The 18,766-nt window shown below is 41.2% G+C and overlaps 2 protein-coding genes across 2 annotated transcripts; both read left to right on the forward strand.

The window, feature by feature from the left end:
• Positions 1 to 1,272: 1,272 nt before the first annotated feature.
• LOC308094780 (uncharacterized protein) lies at positions 1,273 to 4,965 on the forward strand (the record flags this gene model as incomplete). Its single annotated transcript, XM_080441608.1, has 9 exons — positions 1,273 to 1,330; positions 2,625 to 2,732; positions 2,935 to 3,324; positions 3,623 to 3,724; positions 3,964 to 4,196; positions 4,293 to 4,471; positions 4,594 to 4,687; positions 4,772 to 4,784; positions 4,955 to 4,965. The coding sequence occupies 9 exons, from the start codon at positions 1,273 to 1,275 to the stop codon at positions 4,963 to 4,965; spliced, it is 1,188 nt and encodes a 395-aa protein (XP_080297734.1).
• A 28-nt stretch (positions 4,966 to 4,993) lies between these two features.
• On the forward strand, positions 4,994 to 7,084 carry LOC308094662 (uncharacterized protein). Its single transcript, XM_080441432.1, has 7 exons — positions 4,994 to 5,116; positions 5,216 to 5,333; positions 5,441 to 5,532; positions 5,641 to 5,758; positions 5,961 to 6,227; positions 6,375 to 6,542; positions 6,643 to 7,084. The coding sequence occupies exons 1-7, from the start codon at positions 5,063 to 5,065 to the stop codon at positions 6,855 to 6,857; spliced, it is 1,032 nt and encodes a 343-aa protein (XP_080297558.1). The 5' UTR covers positions 4,994 to 5,062; the 3' UTR covers positions 6,858 to 7,084.
• The last annotated feature ends 11,682 nt before the right edge of the window (positions 7,085 to 18,766 follow it).

The following is an 18,766-nucleotide window of genomic DNA, read 5'->3' on the forward strand; positions in this document are numbered from 1 at the left end:
CTTTTTTTGGGGAGATTTCATGTAGCTAAACTAAGTGCTAGCCTAGCTAAGTGCTACAACAACAACAACAACAACAACAGTCAGTACCTTTAGATTGAATCGGCTGTTGTTGGCCTTTGCTTGTATATTTGATATTATTTTTCACATCTGCCTTTGTGGACTTTGTTTGCAAACACTAAAAGCAAACATAAATGTTGAATTTTAAGAGCAGTGGTTCTCAGCCTGTGGGTCTGGCCCAGGGGGGTCCCCACATTTCGGGGGGGGGGGGGTAAAGTGACAATTTAAGACAGTAAAGTGACAATATAAGGACCAAAAAGAAGGAAAAAAGAAATGAAATGAAATGCATAAAAGCTCATCAAGAAAATACTATACAAACTGGTCAAACATTGACCAAATTGTCAAATAATATAAGAAAGAGGAAAATATTGATCTACAAGCGTTGTCAGCTATTTTCATTTTCATTTTGTTAATCTTTGGAAACGAGTCAAACTAAATGTAACGCCTCAACAACTCCTACATTCCAAGTGCTTGTCAGGGTGGGGGGTCCCCAGTTCAAATATGATTATGATGATTATTATGATTATTATAGAGGGTTTTGTGTTATTGTTGGGCTATTCTAAAATTGCTGATCTAAAAGCTCACAATGCCTCGTGATGATGTGTTTGTAGGTCTACTTTTGGACAGTATGAACCAGTGTAGGATATAGCATGTCTGGATGAAGGCTGTTTACTGTTTTTTTTTTTTTCTCTCTTGCAGATTACTACTGATTTACCAACCTACGTACCTACCTACCTACCTACCTACCAACCAACCTACCTACCTACCTACCTACCTACCTACCTACCTACCTACCTACCTACCTACCTACCTACCTACCTACCTACCTACCTACCTACCGAACAACCTATCCACAAACCAAAGGCACTTTTAAGAGCCACGTTTTTTGTCTCTCTCTCTCTCTCTCTCTCTCTCTGTCTGTCTGTCTGTCTGTCTGTCTGTCTGTCTGTCTGTCTGTCTGTCTGTCTGTCTGTCTGTCTGTCTGTCTGTGTGTCTCTCTCCCCCTTCCTGTGTGTGTGTCTACCTTTGTTTGTCTCATCCATATCTGTTGTCTGTGTTTTTACTCATCACCATGAGTGACTCAAAAAATCCATTCACAGACCTGGATGAGTTCATTGATCAGCTTGATCAAAAGAAATTAGTTGATCAGCTTGATCAAAAGAAATTAGTTAACACATTTAAAGCTGTAGATGACATGATTCCACCTGAGTCACAATGGAAGGTACCCCCACCAGCAAAGAAGGCAAAGGCTCCCCGGGCGACGGTGACGTGGGTAAACCGAGGTAGCGATGGAAAGATCATCCACGCGAGGCCCAGATCAAGCTGGAAACAGTCAAATCAGGGTCAGTATTGTTATTGCATTAAACATATTTTGAAGATCTTTATTATTTAGCCAAATCAAGGAATACATGTTGTCACTAGTGTTGGATAATTGAAAGAAGGGTGCTATTACATACAGTACTTGTCTAAAGGTCCATTCCCACTGAGCACTATAACTATATCTATAAAAGTATAGTTTAAAAGTTAAGTGGATGGCACTGTTCACACCAACTATTAAAAAAATATAACATTTTGAACGATATAGTGATCTTTATAGTTATCGTGCCCGGTGGTAATGGCGCTTTAAGCAGTATAAAATAGTTGACATAGTTGACATCATTGTGAGCTGGGTTGGCAGTGGCTCAGGAGGTTGAGCACCCACTGGGGAGTCTGAAGTTTACCGGTTCAAACCCCAGCTCCCTGGGTTAGTGTCCACATGACTTTGGGCAAGAAGACACTGTGTGTGTGTGTGTGTGTGTGTGTGTGTGTGTGTGTGTGTGTGTGTGTGTGTGTGTGTGTGTGTGTGTGTGTGTGTGTGTGTGTGTGTGTGTGTGTGTGTGTGTGTGTGTGTGTACAAGGAAAATATAATGGATGTGTGTGAAAGAAAGAGAAGGTGAGAATGTATCACTATGCGAGTGTACGATAGAGAATTTTGATGAAAATGAGAGAGAGATACTGTAACTCCACCACAGATAAGGGACTTGGATAAAGTAAATATAAGTTCAAACTAAGTCTATAAAATAAATGGCAATATGAGTAATACAGCAAGAGATACATTATTAAGACACGTACTAAGCATAATTTATGCTGTACACTGTATATCCTATCTCTAATCTAAATGTGTACATTATCATTTGTGTTGTACGTGTTTAGAATGCATGTGTGTTCATTCTCGCATTCTGTGTGCTCATTCTGAAGTGTGTGTGTGTGTGTGTGTGTGATTGTAATGCACATCATAAATGACTATGGATAAAGTGACATTAGTCTCGGCAAGGCTTCAATTGAAATAGTTTGTTATTGAGTGGCCAATAGGCAGCCAGATGCTTTTTAAATCAAGCTACAGCAATCATTCCTATTTGCCTTCATGTATATGGCGCTTCATTCATAGGCAGATACGTTATGGTTTGTGAAAAGTCTACTAGTCCTCCCTGGCTAATAATCATGCTTCAACTAGCCTTAAAGCAAATAGGACATTTTAGTCTTATGAATGTTAATATAAGTGTTTTATTTTATTTTTTTGTTAACAGCTGGTCCGAGTCAGAAGGCTGACCCTGTTGTTTCCCGTCGGAAGACTGTTCCTCCTCCCGATGTTCCTGACACTAACCCTGAGGTGGCTTTTGCCCCAGATGCTGTTGGTGTGTATTTCATTAGCACTAAGCAATATGTTCATATTATATTGTAATAATCTGTTATTGAGTTTAAATGTTAATTGCATGTTTGTAATACAAATTTGCCAGAATAATGGGCAACTACACTTTTCCCAGCCATTTCATGTATTATGCTTTTGATCATGTAAAACACAAAGTTCTTTTTCAATAATCCATACTGTTTTAACAGAGTGTTTCATACAAGAGCTCCAGCTGTCACTGGGCATTGCATCAGGTGATGCTCAGGAAGCACCATCCCCATCAGCTCCTCTCCTGGCTTCCAAAGACTGGAGCACACGAAAGCGGCTCTTTGTAGAGAGATGGCGGGTAGAAAGACCCAGGCTAGTGAACAGCGCAGCAGCAAAAGAAAATGTAGCCCCACACATCTGCCAACAGTGTGCCATTAATCAAGCTGCTGTTCGCTGTCATGACTGTCAACCACGCCCCTTCCTCTGTGCTGAATGTGACATCATCACGCACTCTCGATATGTGCTCCACAACAGAGATGCCATGACTGCCGGGTTTTTCCAGTCATTGCCTCCCACCACTTGCATTGTGGATAAGGCTCCTTGCCGTTGTGGTAAGATCTTGTTTGTGAGTGTATACCGTAACACATTCAACTCTCTGACACGTTAAGCTTGTTAGTCCACTTAAACAATGCTTTATTGTGTTATTGCTTGAACTTGAATGCATTTGGATGGCCCATGTCAATCAGCTTCCTGAGAATATCTTGAATACATTTTCAGCAATCCAGCCATTGAATCTATTTTACCTTTCCCAAGAAAAGATTCATTCTCTTCAGGTCGTTCCAGCAATCATGATGTTGTATTTCCCATTGGACTTTAATAATCTTAATTCACATGTATGATCTCTTTCAGATCGCCTCGTACCTGTGCAGATACCTGACATCATTTGTAGTTGTCCAAAAGAGACATTGAGGGTGAAGCCAGGAAAGGCTGTCGCTGTGGTCACGATGGATGGTAAGAAGTGAAGAGCTTTTTGTCCTTTTAAAAAGCATCTTAAAGAAAAGAAAAAAAAATCTGCACTCAATTATGTTCACAAAGTTTGTCATCGGTATGTATATCATATCAAATCAAACAAACAAACACATGCTATTGACTAATGTATGCCACACTACAAAGCACCCTAACCCTGTTTAAGGAGCTACGTTTTACACTACACTGGGTGTGTTTCTTTTGTGTGTGTGTTTTTTTCCTAGGACGATATGATCTCAGCATGCCTGACGTGAGTTGTGAGGCCTGCAAAGCCACTTGGACTGCTGGAGTGGACGATTTAATTAGCAGAAACTACTGGCCTGCTACCCTTCAGTTCGCCACAATTTATGCCACAGATGTGTTCTTCTCATTCGAACAAATGAAGATGGCAGCACCAGGATTGTCCTGCCAGGCTTTTCTAAGAATGCTGGATCAGCGAACTGTCCATTTTGGTCGCGTGAGTGTTGAAAGCTCTGTTTGTCATGTGGGTTGAATTGACTGTTAATGTAATTTTTGCACATTATTAGCCGTTGGTTTCCTTATTTTTAAATAGACTGGGAAGATCTCAAGAGATGGCTTCCAGAAAAGTTTTTTTGAGTGGGAAGCCGTGCAGTATGAGCTGGAAAACATCTGCAAGGAGCAGCCCTTTGTGTGTCCGGCGTGCACACCGGAAATGGTTGCGATATCAGTGGATGGGAATCGCAAACACTATCGCTTCAAGAATGCAGCCAGGTACTTCTAAATTAGTATATTGTAACAGCATTTATGTTATTAGGAAAAAGTCTAATATGCACCAAGTAACCTCATACTGTAATATTTTGTAAACTGTTTGTATACCTTTTTGTTTTCTTTAGATCTGAGGAACAGGCCATCTTTGATGGCATCTTCATAGCCAAGGATGAAGACGTGACAAGATTTGTTGACTACATACACCAGACGACAAAACATGTAAGATTGCATACTATAATTATATGTACACAACTACAATACCCTCATACGAAAAGGTTTTAATCTTCCATATCCATATTGTAGGTTCCTGGAAGAGGTGTTTGTGGAGGGCAGTGGTCAGCAGCGAGAGAGACCTCCAAAAAATCTACCAGCAATATTGACGAAGAGGGACTAGAGCTTGCTGTGTGTCGGCATGGATTGCTACTCTGTGCATTAAATATGTACAGGGGAGAAATTTTTGCTTACCCCTTGTTCCTGCAACAAAAGCTGGCCAGTAGGCAAATCAGTTTTTTTTGTATGGATGTGACCTGCAAATACTGGCCCTACCTCCAAAGAGTTGCAGATAAATGCCCAGAGTTGAAGCACCTGCTTAACATGAAGCCTTTCCTGTCAGTGTTTCATGCCAAAGCCCATGATTTCAAATGTGAGGTAAGGAAAGATTATCATGTGATTGAATGACTTTATCTGAACACCAGTACATGAATGTCACCATCATCTGAACATTGTATTTGTTATATATTTACCCAGGTGAAATGGAGTGGGCAGTATCAGGATGGGGCTGGTCTAACACTAGGTGAGGAGGTGGAGCAATGTAATGCCTTCCTTTCTAGGATTGCAGTGACGACAAAGCACATGTCCAAAGCAGGTGAGATGACCACATACAGCACTAGTTCAAAAACATAACATAAGTACACATAGGATGTTAACATTATCATAATCATAATATATGCTAACACCAATTTCTGTTGGCAGGACGCACTGACATGTTGACTCTCATGGCTATGAACTGGAATCAGCAAAAGAGGGACAATTTGGCCACCGCACTCGCTCGGCGATATCAGAAGGTAATGGCATCAGTAATGTTCTGTTAGATGTTTAATATTCCATGTTTCAGTATTTGACGTGTTAGAGACAACATTTGTTTTATTGTCTATGATTCTTTGTCATTGTAGACCAGCAAAGCTCTGCAAAGCCAGTTGCAGAACCTTGACTCGATGAAGGTCCAATTTGCAGTGGCAGAAAGCCAGTTAGAAGACTGGGTCAAGGATGTAAAGGAGTGGGCAGAAGAAGGTGAGGCTGTTCTTACTATATGCTTCTGCCAGGTGACATCAATAGAGAATGTAATGTTAGCTTCCACTGACATTGTCTCCCTGTGCCTTGTACTTATTGTTTTATTTTCCTTCATGAGCACTTAGATCCTCTACTGCAGTCTTGCATTAAATTGTGAATAATTGTTCACTTAAAGTGCAACCCACCTATTTCTTCTCTGCAGCAACAACTGCATGTGAGCCCGATGCCTTGGCCAACAAAATTGAGATGCTGGTGGTGAGTCTCAAGAGGAGGTCCCAGCGCCTTTATAGCGATAAGGCCGGTAACAAAGGTCGTGCCAGGCTGCGCCGCAAGATCAGGGGGGAGAAAGAGATGCTGTCCTCTGTTGTGGAGCAATACAACAGAATGGTTCCAAGCACAGAACCACTTTGCATGGAAACCATCCTGTCTGTGGAGCATGCATGGCCATGGCAGCTACTACAACACAGTGGTATGTACTAGTCTGTTGACTACTTGACTACCAACAAATCTGATACATAATAGATCATATGCTCGCTTGCTTGTTGAGGTTGGGAGTGGCCAAATAGGCAAATCCAACTAATTTTCCCTGTGAATCTTTGTCAAAAATGCATTCCAGACTTAAGGACGAAGAGAAAGGCATTCGACAACATTATGGCTGTAAGGAGACTTGAGGAGGAGAAGAAGATCCTCGTGACAGAGATGAATCACCACTGGAAGTCTCTTTCAACTCGTGCCGAAGGCCTGAAGGAGCTGTCCTGCATTATTTCCTCTGAGGCAATGGACGGTATGTATTGCAATATAATAATTCATAGACATAATACACAACTCTGATGACTGTTGTTAAAGTTACTAATACAGGCCTTATCTTGTGTTCTACATCCAAGATTCACAGTGGGGCCTAAGTGAAGAGGGATTGAAAGGTCTGCAGAGCATCATCCAAAGAAAGCTGTGGAACATTAAAGAAACGATGACTCACTCACGACACTGTTACCTACAAGTTCTGTCTGGAGCAGAGGAAATCAACTTTTTGGATGACAACAACGATGATGATGATGATGAATATGACATTGACTCTGAAATGTCTGATGACGAACTGTAGTCAGCAAAAGCCTGTGTGAGAGGTTTCTAAAACTGGGGATGGTAAAAGATATATTCTGGATTAACAAAGGAATAGCATCCATCTGCAGGCTTGGATACGATCTGATTTGCCTCTCATCTGGTCGTCTCTGGCTCTCTCTGTCCCTCTGGCTCTCTCACTCCTATGCACACCTAAAACGCTGGAACACTGGAACACTTTCGTTGACGGACTGCTTTTCCTATGTTGGATTACCACCCTTGGTGTCAACAACCTGTGATGTTTTTGCTTCATGCAGACTACCTTCTTTTGTGGACCTGCTGTTGTGCTACTACTTTTTGCACCTCACGTTTAACCTCATCTACATACCTGCTGCTATGTGGACCTATCCATACTTGATGCCTTTTATGCAAGTGATAATCAATGGGGAGCAAGTCATTATTGAGAAACAAAACCTGACAGGGTGATTATTTCTCAATTCTTGCTTATTGCCAGGCGACTTCATAAAGAAATTAATAAATTGACCCAAGAGTAACACAAAAAAGGATTATATTGCTTACAGTAATAAAACGCGGTCGCCTCTGAAAACAACAGGAATCAATATTCGGGTTACTATTCCTCGCTGCAAATGTTTTTGAAGACATACTTGAGTGTACTGTTCAGCTGTAAATGACATTGTGTTTACTGTTGGACTTGTTTACTGTTGTTGCACTGTTGAATACATTTTAAAAACCAATGCAGATTGATAAGAGCCAGGTGCTGAGTGTTTGATTAGACAGCGCTCTGTTATTGAGTTCATTCAATGATTGGATTTATTCAGAATCAAGCATTCAACCAACCAAGCCGGGAAATGAGTTACATGTGGATATGTTTTCCCTCTCTCTGCCCCTCCTTTCTTGAAAAAAATGAATGATGGGACTTGACCTTCACTCTTACACCTGTGATGTGATAACACTGATTCCTAGAACATTCTTTGTAATACAAAAATGAAATCATATACCTTCATTCCCACTCCAGTTGCAGGACATTTCGTACACCAGTACATATTACCACAGGATGCCATAATGGGAAATTAAAAGATGATTACTGTCTTATCTGCCTGTAGGAATGTGCCACAAAGACCAATAAATTCCAGAAATCTGTGTCGTGTGTTTGTCTGTTGATACCAAAATATGGAGATGACTGCTGTCATAGACTGCAATGCAAAACGTATACTGCATATATGTGTGTGTGTGTGTGTGTGTGTGTGTGTGTGTGTGTGTGTGTGTGTGTGTGTGTGTGTGTGTGTGTGTGTGATCTATAAAATATAATGAACATCAGAGAACTGGGGGTCCCCTAAGGGCCACCGATTCACTGAAAGTTTTACAGTGATGTATCAATTGTGTATTCAAAACAAATAAAGCTGTTTGTTTAGCTTAGCCTTGGATATTAGTGAGTCACAAAAGCATGCACCTTTTAATAACATGCTGTTACTGTATGTCATACATATTTGTAGGTGTATAATTCAGCTATATTTGAAGGTCAAGCTATATTTGACCCAAGGTCAAGAAAAAATTAAGTATATTAACTATTCATCAATTAAGAAACAGCTGTGAAATGTTGTGAGATTTAAAAGAGGATTTAAAGAGTTTGCCTGCCTGACAGCCCCAGGCAGGGAATTCCACAGCAAGTTACCTGCACAGCAAAAGCCGTCAAGTCAAGACTTTGGAATCATCAGTAGGGCACTGCTGGATGATACCAGACAGCAGGCAGGCTCATATGGAGTTACAAGATCACATATAATAAAGAATATAAAGAAAATAGCACATATAATCAGGAGAAGCCTGTAATACATAGTGTGGTAATAGCGTGCTATTAGTGTGGTATTACATAGTAATACATAGCCACAATGGAAACAATTACTTGTTAATAGGAGCATAATGACCTGTTAGGAGCAAAGCCAATCCAGAGCCACTTCACAGATATTTTTTTCCTGAGGGATAGTTTGGTTTGCATCATAGCTCACAACTAACCAGTTGGCTGATAGGCCTCCTGACCTTTTTCATAAAATAATTATCATGGTATCATAGAAGAATTATCATGGTATCTGTTGAACTGATCCAAAGCCACTGTGAGAATATGCTTTAGGCTGTGTATACCAACTATTGATGAATCTGATGCTTGGCTCTCTGGAAGGAGTTAATGTCTCTCTGGATCGCTGATGGAACTTCTCTCTACCAATGCATGTCGAGCCTCTTTATACCGCTGGCTGCGGTCCTAATGTCACTACGGTGATGTCAGGTACTGTCAGACATCATATACGGAGTGGCCTATGTCAGTTATGCCCAAATCTGGGACTATGACGTCTGTCCTGGACGTTTCGGTTATCTCTATATATATTTAGTTCCGAGAGGGGTTCTCTGATGTCAGAGCTAAGTATACCAGGTATCTCCATGTATAGCCGTCTGGGAGATTCTATGATGTCAGACTGGGAAGGTTAGGATCGCATAGGTCACTAGAGGTCGGGACTAAATGGGTCATTCATCCCCTTATATAGGTTTCTGGGCATCCTGCCATGATCCACCTTGCGGTGTTATCCATCTATGGCCAATACTGGCAAATGTGCCCTGAATGTTCTTTACAGTGTCATAGTATTGAAAGTACAATGTAGCCTACTATAATCGAAGTCCATGCTGCCAGCCTGGAGAATAAGGCTTTAAATGGCCATATCGAGCAAAGGGGAATACAGTATACTGTATGGTTCATTTGGGTTAGGGTTATGTAGTTTATGAGTTGTGTGTGGATAATGGGGTCTAAAGTGTTCCAAATTATAAAGGATGACTGTGTATAAGGTACAGACAAGTATATTGAATATATTGACACTGATACGCCTTTGAAGGCTTATAAGTCAGCAACAGAATGTGCTAAATACATGGGGTCAATCAGTTTTGGAAAGGTCTTGGCATTTCCTGCCATCCACAGAGCCTAGTCCCTCTACGTGCCAGAGCCTCTCCTCTCCCCCAGTCCCTGCACAGTAGTTCCGGATAAGCGGACTGAGTGGCCCTGTCTTTCCCTAAAAGGACTGACCGTGGGGTAGCTACTGGGACGTAAGTCGGGGCTTGATCAACCCTGGCTGGGTCACCTGGGTGAGGGTGTATGTTGTTGCGAGACCCGAAACACCCGTCGACCCCAGGCTACAACACTGATGATACGTCCCAGGTGCATCCATGTGATGTTTTTCTTTATATCTTGAGAAAGTATATTCTGGTAATAATAATAATAGCGTGGTAATACATAGTAATATATAGGACCACAATGGTCTACCAAGAAGTATGAATAAGCTTTGATGTATATTTTGTTGTATGATAGCGCTGTGCGCCTAAAATAGACAATCTACAAGGTCACAACTGGTCGTGGTTGCTACTTGTTGTGAGCTTGTAGATTGGTTATGACGAAACATACATTAGGCATGTCTGATGGAGACAGCTCCTTCACACACTGTGCTGCATAGGCCAACGCTAGACATTAAGAGCTATTTCTATTGCTATTGTAGGCTGAATCATTAAGTAAAGGTTTGTATGGGTTTTCAATGCCCACTTTTTCCATTTTGCAATTGACATATTGTGTGTATGTACGTGCATCACCTTAATCTAATTGTATAAACCATACGTTCTCTTCTTGGATAACTCAGAATGAATGACTCATTAACACATTGGCTACCAGGTTGTACACTACAGAAGCAGGACAGTTGACCGCTTATGTTAACTGCTGACAGATGCTGTTGATTGACTGTAGCCTACAGTACTACATAATCATCTTTCTAACTGTTCATACAATTGGAGCCTATAGATGACACTGTAGTGTACACATATCTGCCTCATATATAGGCCATATTATATCCAGTTAACAGTCTGTACATATACAGTATGCTATCATTTGTTGACTAGACGTATGTTCATATTACTGGTGATAATTATACCCATATTGTACTCACTTCATTCATTACACTGTCAATCCGATGACAGATCAGACATCTTAGTCTACTGTAAAGTAGAGCCTGTCTTAGACCAAAACATTGCTTCATTAAATGATCTTGCACAAGGTAAACTGGTGTGCATTTATTGTAAATGTTGCCTACACACCCAACTTCTTAATCTAGGTGTGTGAAAGCTTTTTTTTTACACACTACTGTAAAGTGAAAGGCTGCATAATGTAATAAATGCATGTTGGGGTATGTATTGGCAAGTTCTGCAGGCACCAACCAGAAGGGAGTCACTCAAATGAGAGAACCTGTGAGATATAGCCTATTCTGTTACATGTCACCAAGAATACAATAATTTAGGACCCACAATAATGTAGCTATTGAAATTAGGTAGCCTATGCATGGGCACAATAACTGCCTGTGGTTCTTAGTTGTTACTCTCAAACAAATAAAACCATAACATAAACAGTATATGAGACTTTACATGGAAAACTATTATAAACCTCAGTTCATACAATTATCAATTGACTTCTTGGAAGAAACACTACATTCACAGTGCAAATGGTTTTTAATAAACAAAAGTGCAAAAACAGGTGCAAGAGAATAAGGTGCAAAGTAACAAATAAACAATAAAACAAATAATAATCCCAAGTTGGCTGAAGGCTGCTCGGGCATGACATCACTCAGGGTAGTTCTCTGCCGGCTCCCAGGAGTTGCTCCAGATTTTGCCACTGTGAAGTATCAATAAATGATTAAGAGGAATTCATTTAGAGAACTCAATTACAAAACTTGTGTAATGGCTTGTCTATTGGTTTAAAACTGCATAGCTCTTTATAGAAACACTGGAAAGGTGTTCAATTCTAAGCACTCAGGGATAAGGATAGTGACTATCTCAGGCAGGCACCCACGTCACCTCTTTTCCACAATTTTGAGGATTACTCTGAGCAACATTAGGTCCCTAAATCCAGACAGAAAGTTTAGCATTAGCTTCCTCTGTGTAATACTACTACACCACAAAGATGAGGTGAACCCTTCCTAAATAGTAAGGATAATTTGATAGGAAGGAAAAACTGGTGCTTTCACCCATAAACCACTGATCCAGGTAGGGCAAAAAGTGTAATTAAATTAGAATAATATTAACAATTTCTTACCATTCACAACAAGGCTTCCATTGGACAGAGACTTGATGTTTCCCCTAAACAGACACACAAACACAACAATATTAGCTGTTTAAGCAATCACTGGGTAGGGCATAACATTATTTTAGTATCTTAGCTTGTCTCAGTGAGTCATTCTGGCCTTTCAATAAGCATAACAAAAATATGTAAAAAATTAACATGGTTTGATTGATTGATTAAATACTTTATTAGTCAAAGATGCAACAGCACGGAAGTACAGTAACACATGGTTCTCCGAGTACCACATAGATCAGTCTATGTGGCCCAACAGTGAGTCCCCAGGTCGATGCCTAGGCAAGGCAGACCTTTTCGGCATGTCACTCCCTGACTCTCTCCCTGCTTCCTGTATCTATACACTGTGACACCATAAATAAAGCCAGGAAAAGGCAGAAGAAATAACACATTTTGGAGAAGAAAAAGAAAAAAATAAATGTATATGGTTCTACATTTTACCTTAAGTTTCCTTCTCTTAGTTATTTTCTCATACAGAAATAACTTGGAAGAATCCTTGGTGTCACATGTCTGGCAACCTGAAATGATGAAAAGAGAAGAACAGTTAAGCCATGATGCAATGCTATGTAAATATCTGCAGTATTTTTCATATGTGTACGAGTTTTTTCCTAGTTTTTGTCAAACAAACAACTGGGCAACAAACAACAACATTTCTGGGCATGTTCATTATAGACCAAATTTTTTTTTTAAACATCGAGACTGCACACGCAGGTGCCGGTTTCATGTAATAATTTCCCAACAGATCAAAAATGGCCCCTGTCCAAGTCCTAACCTACCCCATGTCCTAACCTAACCTACCCCCCCCTCTCTCTTTCTTCTTTTGTACATATTTTTCACTCTTCATACCAGTAACCTGTAAACTGATTGTATGACATTCTGTATAGTAGTGTGTGTATCTGTCTGTCTCTTATATGACATCATGATTTATGTGCATGGGGTTCTCATCTTAAACAAGCTCAGTGCTTAATGAGTTTTCCAGTTTAGTAGACCTTGTATTGTGAATTTGTACTTCCATGTACTGTTATGTACTGTCATGTACTGTTCTCATGTCTTACTAAATAAAGTACATCAATCAATCCCCAAACCCGTTATTTTGGGGGAGTGCTGGTTTCTGTTTATTCAACCTCCTCTGAGTGTTGGCTGGTGAGGCGCTCCCTAGCGAGACATTCTTTGTTGCGTGCAGAGAACAGCTGACATACAAGCTCACAACGTGTCGCGGAAGTGACCGCTGTGAGCTTGGAGGTCTGCTCGGCCGTTTGGTGTGCGACACCTTTGTGCAATGGAACATAAATTAGGCAGAGTAATAGCTGGGGAAAGTGTTGATACCCATTATTCTGGCAAAAAAAACAAATTGAGTTTTGCTGAACATATTGCTTTGTGCTAATAAAATACATACCAACAGCATCGGGGGCAAAAGCCACCTCAGGGTTAGGGTCAGGAACGGCAGGAGGAACAGTCGGGTCAGCCTTCCAACTCGGACCAGCTGTTAACAGAACAAAGAAAATAAAACACTCATATTAACATTCATAAGACTAAAATGTCCTATTTGCTTTAAGGCTAGTGGAAGCCAGACTATTAGCCTGGGAGGACTAGAAGACTTTTCACAAACCATAACGTGGACAGTTCAATTAGTGTCACTTATCTGCCTATGAATGAAGCGAGCAAGCAGCCTCTGCTGCCGTGCTCATAGGGAGCGCTCCCTCCGTTCTAATGACAGCGGAGGTGGGGTTTGAGGGGGGGGAGATACTGGTAGCTATAACAGTAATAATAAATAAAATAGTGCTGTATATAATAATATAATATAGTATGACAATAATGTTAGGTAGTATATAGGGGTTAAAGTATAAGAATGTTAAGATAATATACAGTATAGTGGTATAGTATAATACCAGTGTGAAAGCAGCCGATCTACAAGCTCCCATTCCCTGTGCAGGTAATAAGCAACAAACAACAAAAACAACAGATCTAGAAGCTCAGTAGCTCACAGTGCGCCATGACTAGGGTTGGGATCCTTTAGGATTTTAAAGATTCCCTCTGAACGGGCCGATTCCTTAACGCTTAACTTTAACGATTCCTATATGGGGGTTCCAAGTGGACAGTTACAGGTCTGTAACTCAGAGTGTACAAATGGAACCAAATGTGATGGAACCGATTCCGGCTCCTCAATGTTGAATCTGGTTATTCTGATTTAATTCCGGATCCCAACCCTAGCCATGACGTGTTGTAGCTTGTAGACTGGCCATTTTCAACAGAGATTCAGGGTACAGGGAAAAAAGGAGGGGACCTAGTACAAACTGGGCGACCCTGATCAAAAAAGTATATACGGTTAACCCCTATATGGTACTTTGTTGATTCCTAAGTGCTCTATACTAGGCCACCTCCTGTTAACGCTCCACACTACATATCTTTGTTGAAAATTGAAACCAAAAGTACCTTCTCTTTTCTTCTTCTGCTTGATGCACTCACTCAAAGGCCGGGTGGCCCTCACTCTCTTCCGGAAAGACGGACCGGTTGGATGTGGAGCAGCACAGAGAGGGGCAGGACAGACTTCTGGTAAGAGAGCAGGACAGACAGAAGACACAGTGGGGGCGGGGGGAGGGGCAGAAGGTTCCACAGGAAACACTTCTGGTAAGAGGGGTTCAGAAGAGGTGAGAGCAGGACAGACAGAAGACACAGTGGGGGCGGGGGGAGGGGCAGAAGGTTCCACAGGAAACACTACTGGTAAGAGGGGTCCAGAAGAGGTGAGAGCAGGACAGACAGAAGACACAGTGGGAGCGGGGGGAGGGGAAGGAAGTTCCACAGGAACCACTTCTGGTAAGAGGGGTCCAGATGTGAAAGAGGAAGCAGCAGAATAGAGAGGTAGAAGAGATAGAGAGGTAGAAGAGACAGCAGGGGGGGGGTAGGAGCAGAAGGTTCCACTTCAACAAACTGAAGTACGTAGAGGTCCTCTGTGGGGCGCGCTGTTTCCTGCGAGGTGGATGGCTGCTCCTCTGTGGGGCGCACTGTGTCTGTGTCCTGCGAGGTGGATGGCTGCTCGTCTGTTGGTCTCTGTTGGGCTTGATCTGTAGTCATTGTGATTGGTCAATAAACATGTTTACTTTCACTTTTAATGTGTACAAAGAAAAAAACATGCATTTAAAAAATCTGAAAAGATTTTAAAATGTTTTCCTTACAGTTCAGGAGATACTCGTATCCTCTCTGTAACTTGTCCAACATCTCGCTCAACAGGGGAGTTAGAGAGAGATGTTGGACAACGTGGGCTTTCCAAGTCTTGTCGCGCTGTTGTTGCCCGTAGAACAGAATTGGCATAGAGCCTAAAGCATGAAGTCTGGCCACCTGAAATGAACAAAAGAAGTTAGCACACATAAATTAAACCCATTGAAGTACACACATTGTTCTGTAGAAAGCCATTTCATTTGAAAATTAAACGCAACCTGTCTCATTTAGATTATGATTTTAGAAGCAACATTGCTGTAGCTCAATGGTCAGCGCACACTACATAATTCTATTCAGATTCTCTGGGTTGCCGGAACACAGCACGTCATTTTAATCTCACATGATCTGAATAGCATATGTAAGAATTAGAGGAGACACTTTTATTTGCAGTGGTGGGGAACGGTTGGGATATGTCTGAGAAGACACGTTAAAGACAGTGTTCTTCCAACATATCTATCTACAAGCCTCAGCTGTCCAACCCACCACCGTTGTTTTGGAAGTCTCCATGCCAACAGTCCACTCATTGACTTCACGTATGTGTCATAGATTTATAGGCATGTCTGCTTGTAGACTGTCTTTCTCTCGGACGCGAGCAACTCCCAATGTGTCGTTCCACTTGGCCAGTAGCGATCCAGATAAATATCAAACGTGTTAGAAAATTCTCGAGGCGGCACTGACTGTCCTGTGAGCAACTCAGGAGGCTTAAGACCACTCATTGAACCACTCATACTATAACATAATTATGGATATGTATTCGCTACCATACCCTACTTAACACTCAACTCAACTTCAGTGTATTGTCACATCACAAGTATACACTTTTGTATAATCTTCCCAAGGATTACATAAACTAAATACAGAGTTAAAGTAAGAGTAAAATTCCAAGCACTTGGAATTGTAGGCATTATATTTAGGTTGACCCGGTTCCACAGATAAATAGTGAAAATAGTCTATCTCAGTGGCGCAGCCAGAACGCTAGTATAGGCTGGGCCTGAGCAGGAGCGGGTGGGCACGCATGCACGCATGCAGGCCCACCCATGGCTGCGCCCCTAGTCTATCTACAAGCTCACAACGCCTCGCACTTTAAGGTGTTTTCACAATGTTTGCCTCTTTGATGTATTTGACAATTTGGTATTAAAAAGGTCTTGAAAGTCCTTAAATTGTCACTTTAGAAATGTGTAGATACCCTGTATACACCCTGTATAAACTATGTTGGTTTGTTTACTGTTGAGTGAGAAAACAATGTCATTTATTAAGCTTATATACTGTAATGGTTAAGCCCAGACTTGTCCAGGAGAACGGACGCTCCGAGGATCTGAGCCTGTGATGGAGGAACAATCTTTACCTGGCCTTGACATGAAACAGGAACTTATAATCAAAAGAATCTATTCAGTCAGATGAAACGATTTTTTGTTTAAATAAAATTAAGGTAGCCTACATGAGAAATGTGACAAGTAGTAGAATAGCCTAAGTTTTACTGTGTCTGGTACCAATACAAAAAAAAGAAACTGGTCTGAACTTGTAGATCTGCTACCCCTGGTCCATGCCCGGGCGTAGGCGGGACCACTTTGCGCATGTAAAAAGTTAAATTACAAATGAATGCTTTGGGTCATGTAAACGAGGAATACTTTTATTCAGGTTCCATGTAAACAGTTGGGTATGAATCTCTGTTCGGAATGAGTTCATTCTGAATGAATAAATATTGTCCATGTAACCGCAGCCACAGTTGCACATTAAACTAATCATCTGGGGACCCCCCAAAATAATTTGGGAACCCTCCTGGGGGTCCTGACCCCCAGACTGGGAACCACTGGTGTATGACAAGGTTCTGCAGTCTCTTGTGCGAGCCAAAACCAATACAATAGCAGTAATGTAAAATACACAATGTCTCTTAAGTGTTTACTTACGGTAATTGCGGCTGCATCGTACTCTCGTGAAGTGTTGTTGTGTTTTTTCACAGATGCGCTCCACTCGCTGCTCTGGAACTTCTCCAATTTCTTTTCCCATTTGGTTTTGGAGAAGAGGCTTACAGAACACGTTTTACAGCTTTTGCTGTTGGCCTGGTTCTGTTCCTGGCAGTTTGGGCAGGGTTTGTACGTGGGTTTTGTCATTTTGACAAGAGACGGACAAAAAGACAAAACAAAGACAAACAGACAGCAACAGTGAACAAACACAGAGAGAGAGAGAGAGAGAGAGAGAGAGAGAGAGAGAGAGAGAGAGAGAATAAACGTGGCTCTTAAAAGTGCCTTTGGTTTGTGGATAGGTTGTTCTGTAGGTAGGTAGGTAGGTAGGTAGGTTGTTCGGTAGGTAGGTAGGTAGGTAGGTAGGTAGGTTGTTCGGTAGGTAGGTAGGTAGGTAGGTAGGTAGGTAGGTAGGTAGGTAGGTAGGTAGGTAGGTAGGTAGGTATGTATGTTGGTAAATCAGTAGTAATCTGCAAGAGAAAAAGAAAAAAAAACAGTAAACAGCCTTCATCCAGACATGCTATATCCTACACTGGTTCATACTGTCCAAAAGCAGACCTACAAACACATCATCACGAGGCATTGTGAGCTTTTAGATCAGCTATTTTAGAATAGCCCAACAATAACACAAAACCCTCTATAATAATCATAATAATCATCATAATCGTATTTGAACTGGGGACCCCCCACCCTGACAAGCACTTGGAATGTAGGAGTTGTTGAGGCGTTACATTTAGTTTGACTCGTTTCCAAAGATTAACAAAATGAAAATGAAAATAGCACATCTACAAGCTCACAACGCTTGTATATCAATATTTTCCTCTTTCTTATATTATTTGACAATTTGGTCAATGTTTGACCAGTTTGTATAGTATTTTCTTGATGACCTTTTATGCATTTCATTTCTTTTTTTCCTTCTTTTTGGTCCTTATATTGTCACTTTACTGTCATCTGGGACCCCCCCCCCCCCCCCCCCCCCCCAAAAGAAAAAATCATGTGGGGACCCCCCTGGGGGTCCCGAACCACAGGTTGAGAACCACTGCTCTTAGGTGAAAATAAATTCAACATTTCTGTTTGCTTTTAGTGTTTTGCAAAGAAAGTCCACAAAGGCAGATGTGATAAATATGAAATATATACACAAACAAAGGCCAAAAACAGCTGATACATTAAACTCAATCTAAAGGTAATTGACTGTGGTGTTGTTGTTTTAGCTAGCTAGCACTAGCACTTGGCTAGTAAGCTGGCACTTAGTTTAGCTACATGAAATCTCCAAAGCTATTACAGATCCAACAACTTTCTAATGTATACACACACCCAAACATGTTAAGAATGGCCATGTGATGTGGTTCTATCATTTAGTGGTGCAGATTAAAGATTGTATTATTAGATGAATGAAGAGAAAACAAGTCACGTCTCCTTACCTGTTAATGGGGAGTAGCAATGAATTGTGGGTCATAGGAGCAGGAATAGAAATATCATGGCAGTCATGGCGAAACCTCAACCTGGTGTTTGCACTTCTCCATTTACAGTCCGTACATCTACATAAACCTTCAAATTTCAAATATAAAATTATTAACTCATGGCCACGGATGTTAAAATTATATA

This window comes from Gymnoscopelus braueri (genome assembly GCF_963280865.1).
Source record: "Gymnoscopelus braueri genome assembly, chromosome: 11".
NCBI classification, from domain to species: Eukaryota; Metazoa; Chordata; class Actinopteri; order Myctophiformes; family Myctophidae; genus Gymnoscopelus; species Gymnoscopelus braueri.

Coding starts and splice junctions, on each gene's coding strand:
- LOC308094662 (XM_080441432.1), top strand. CDS start 5,063: ATGAAGCCTTTCCTGTCAGTGTTTCATGCCAAAGCCCATGATTTCAAA. Junction 5,117..5,215: donor CCCATGATTTCAAATGTGAG/GTAAGGAAAGAT, acceptor ATATTTACCCAG/GTGAAATGGAGTGGGCAGTA. Junction 6,543..6,642: donor TTCCTCTGAGGCAATGGACG/GTATGTATTGCA, acceptor TCTACATCCAAG/ATTCACAGTGGGGCCTAAGT.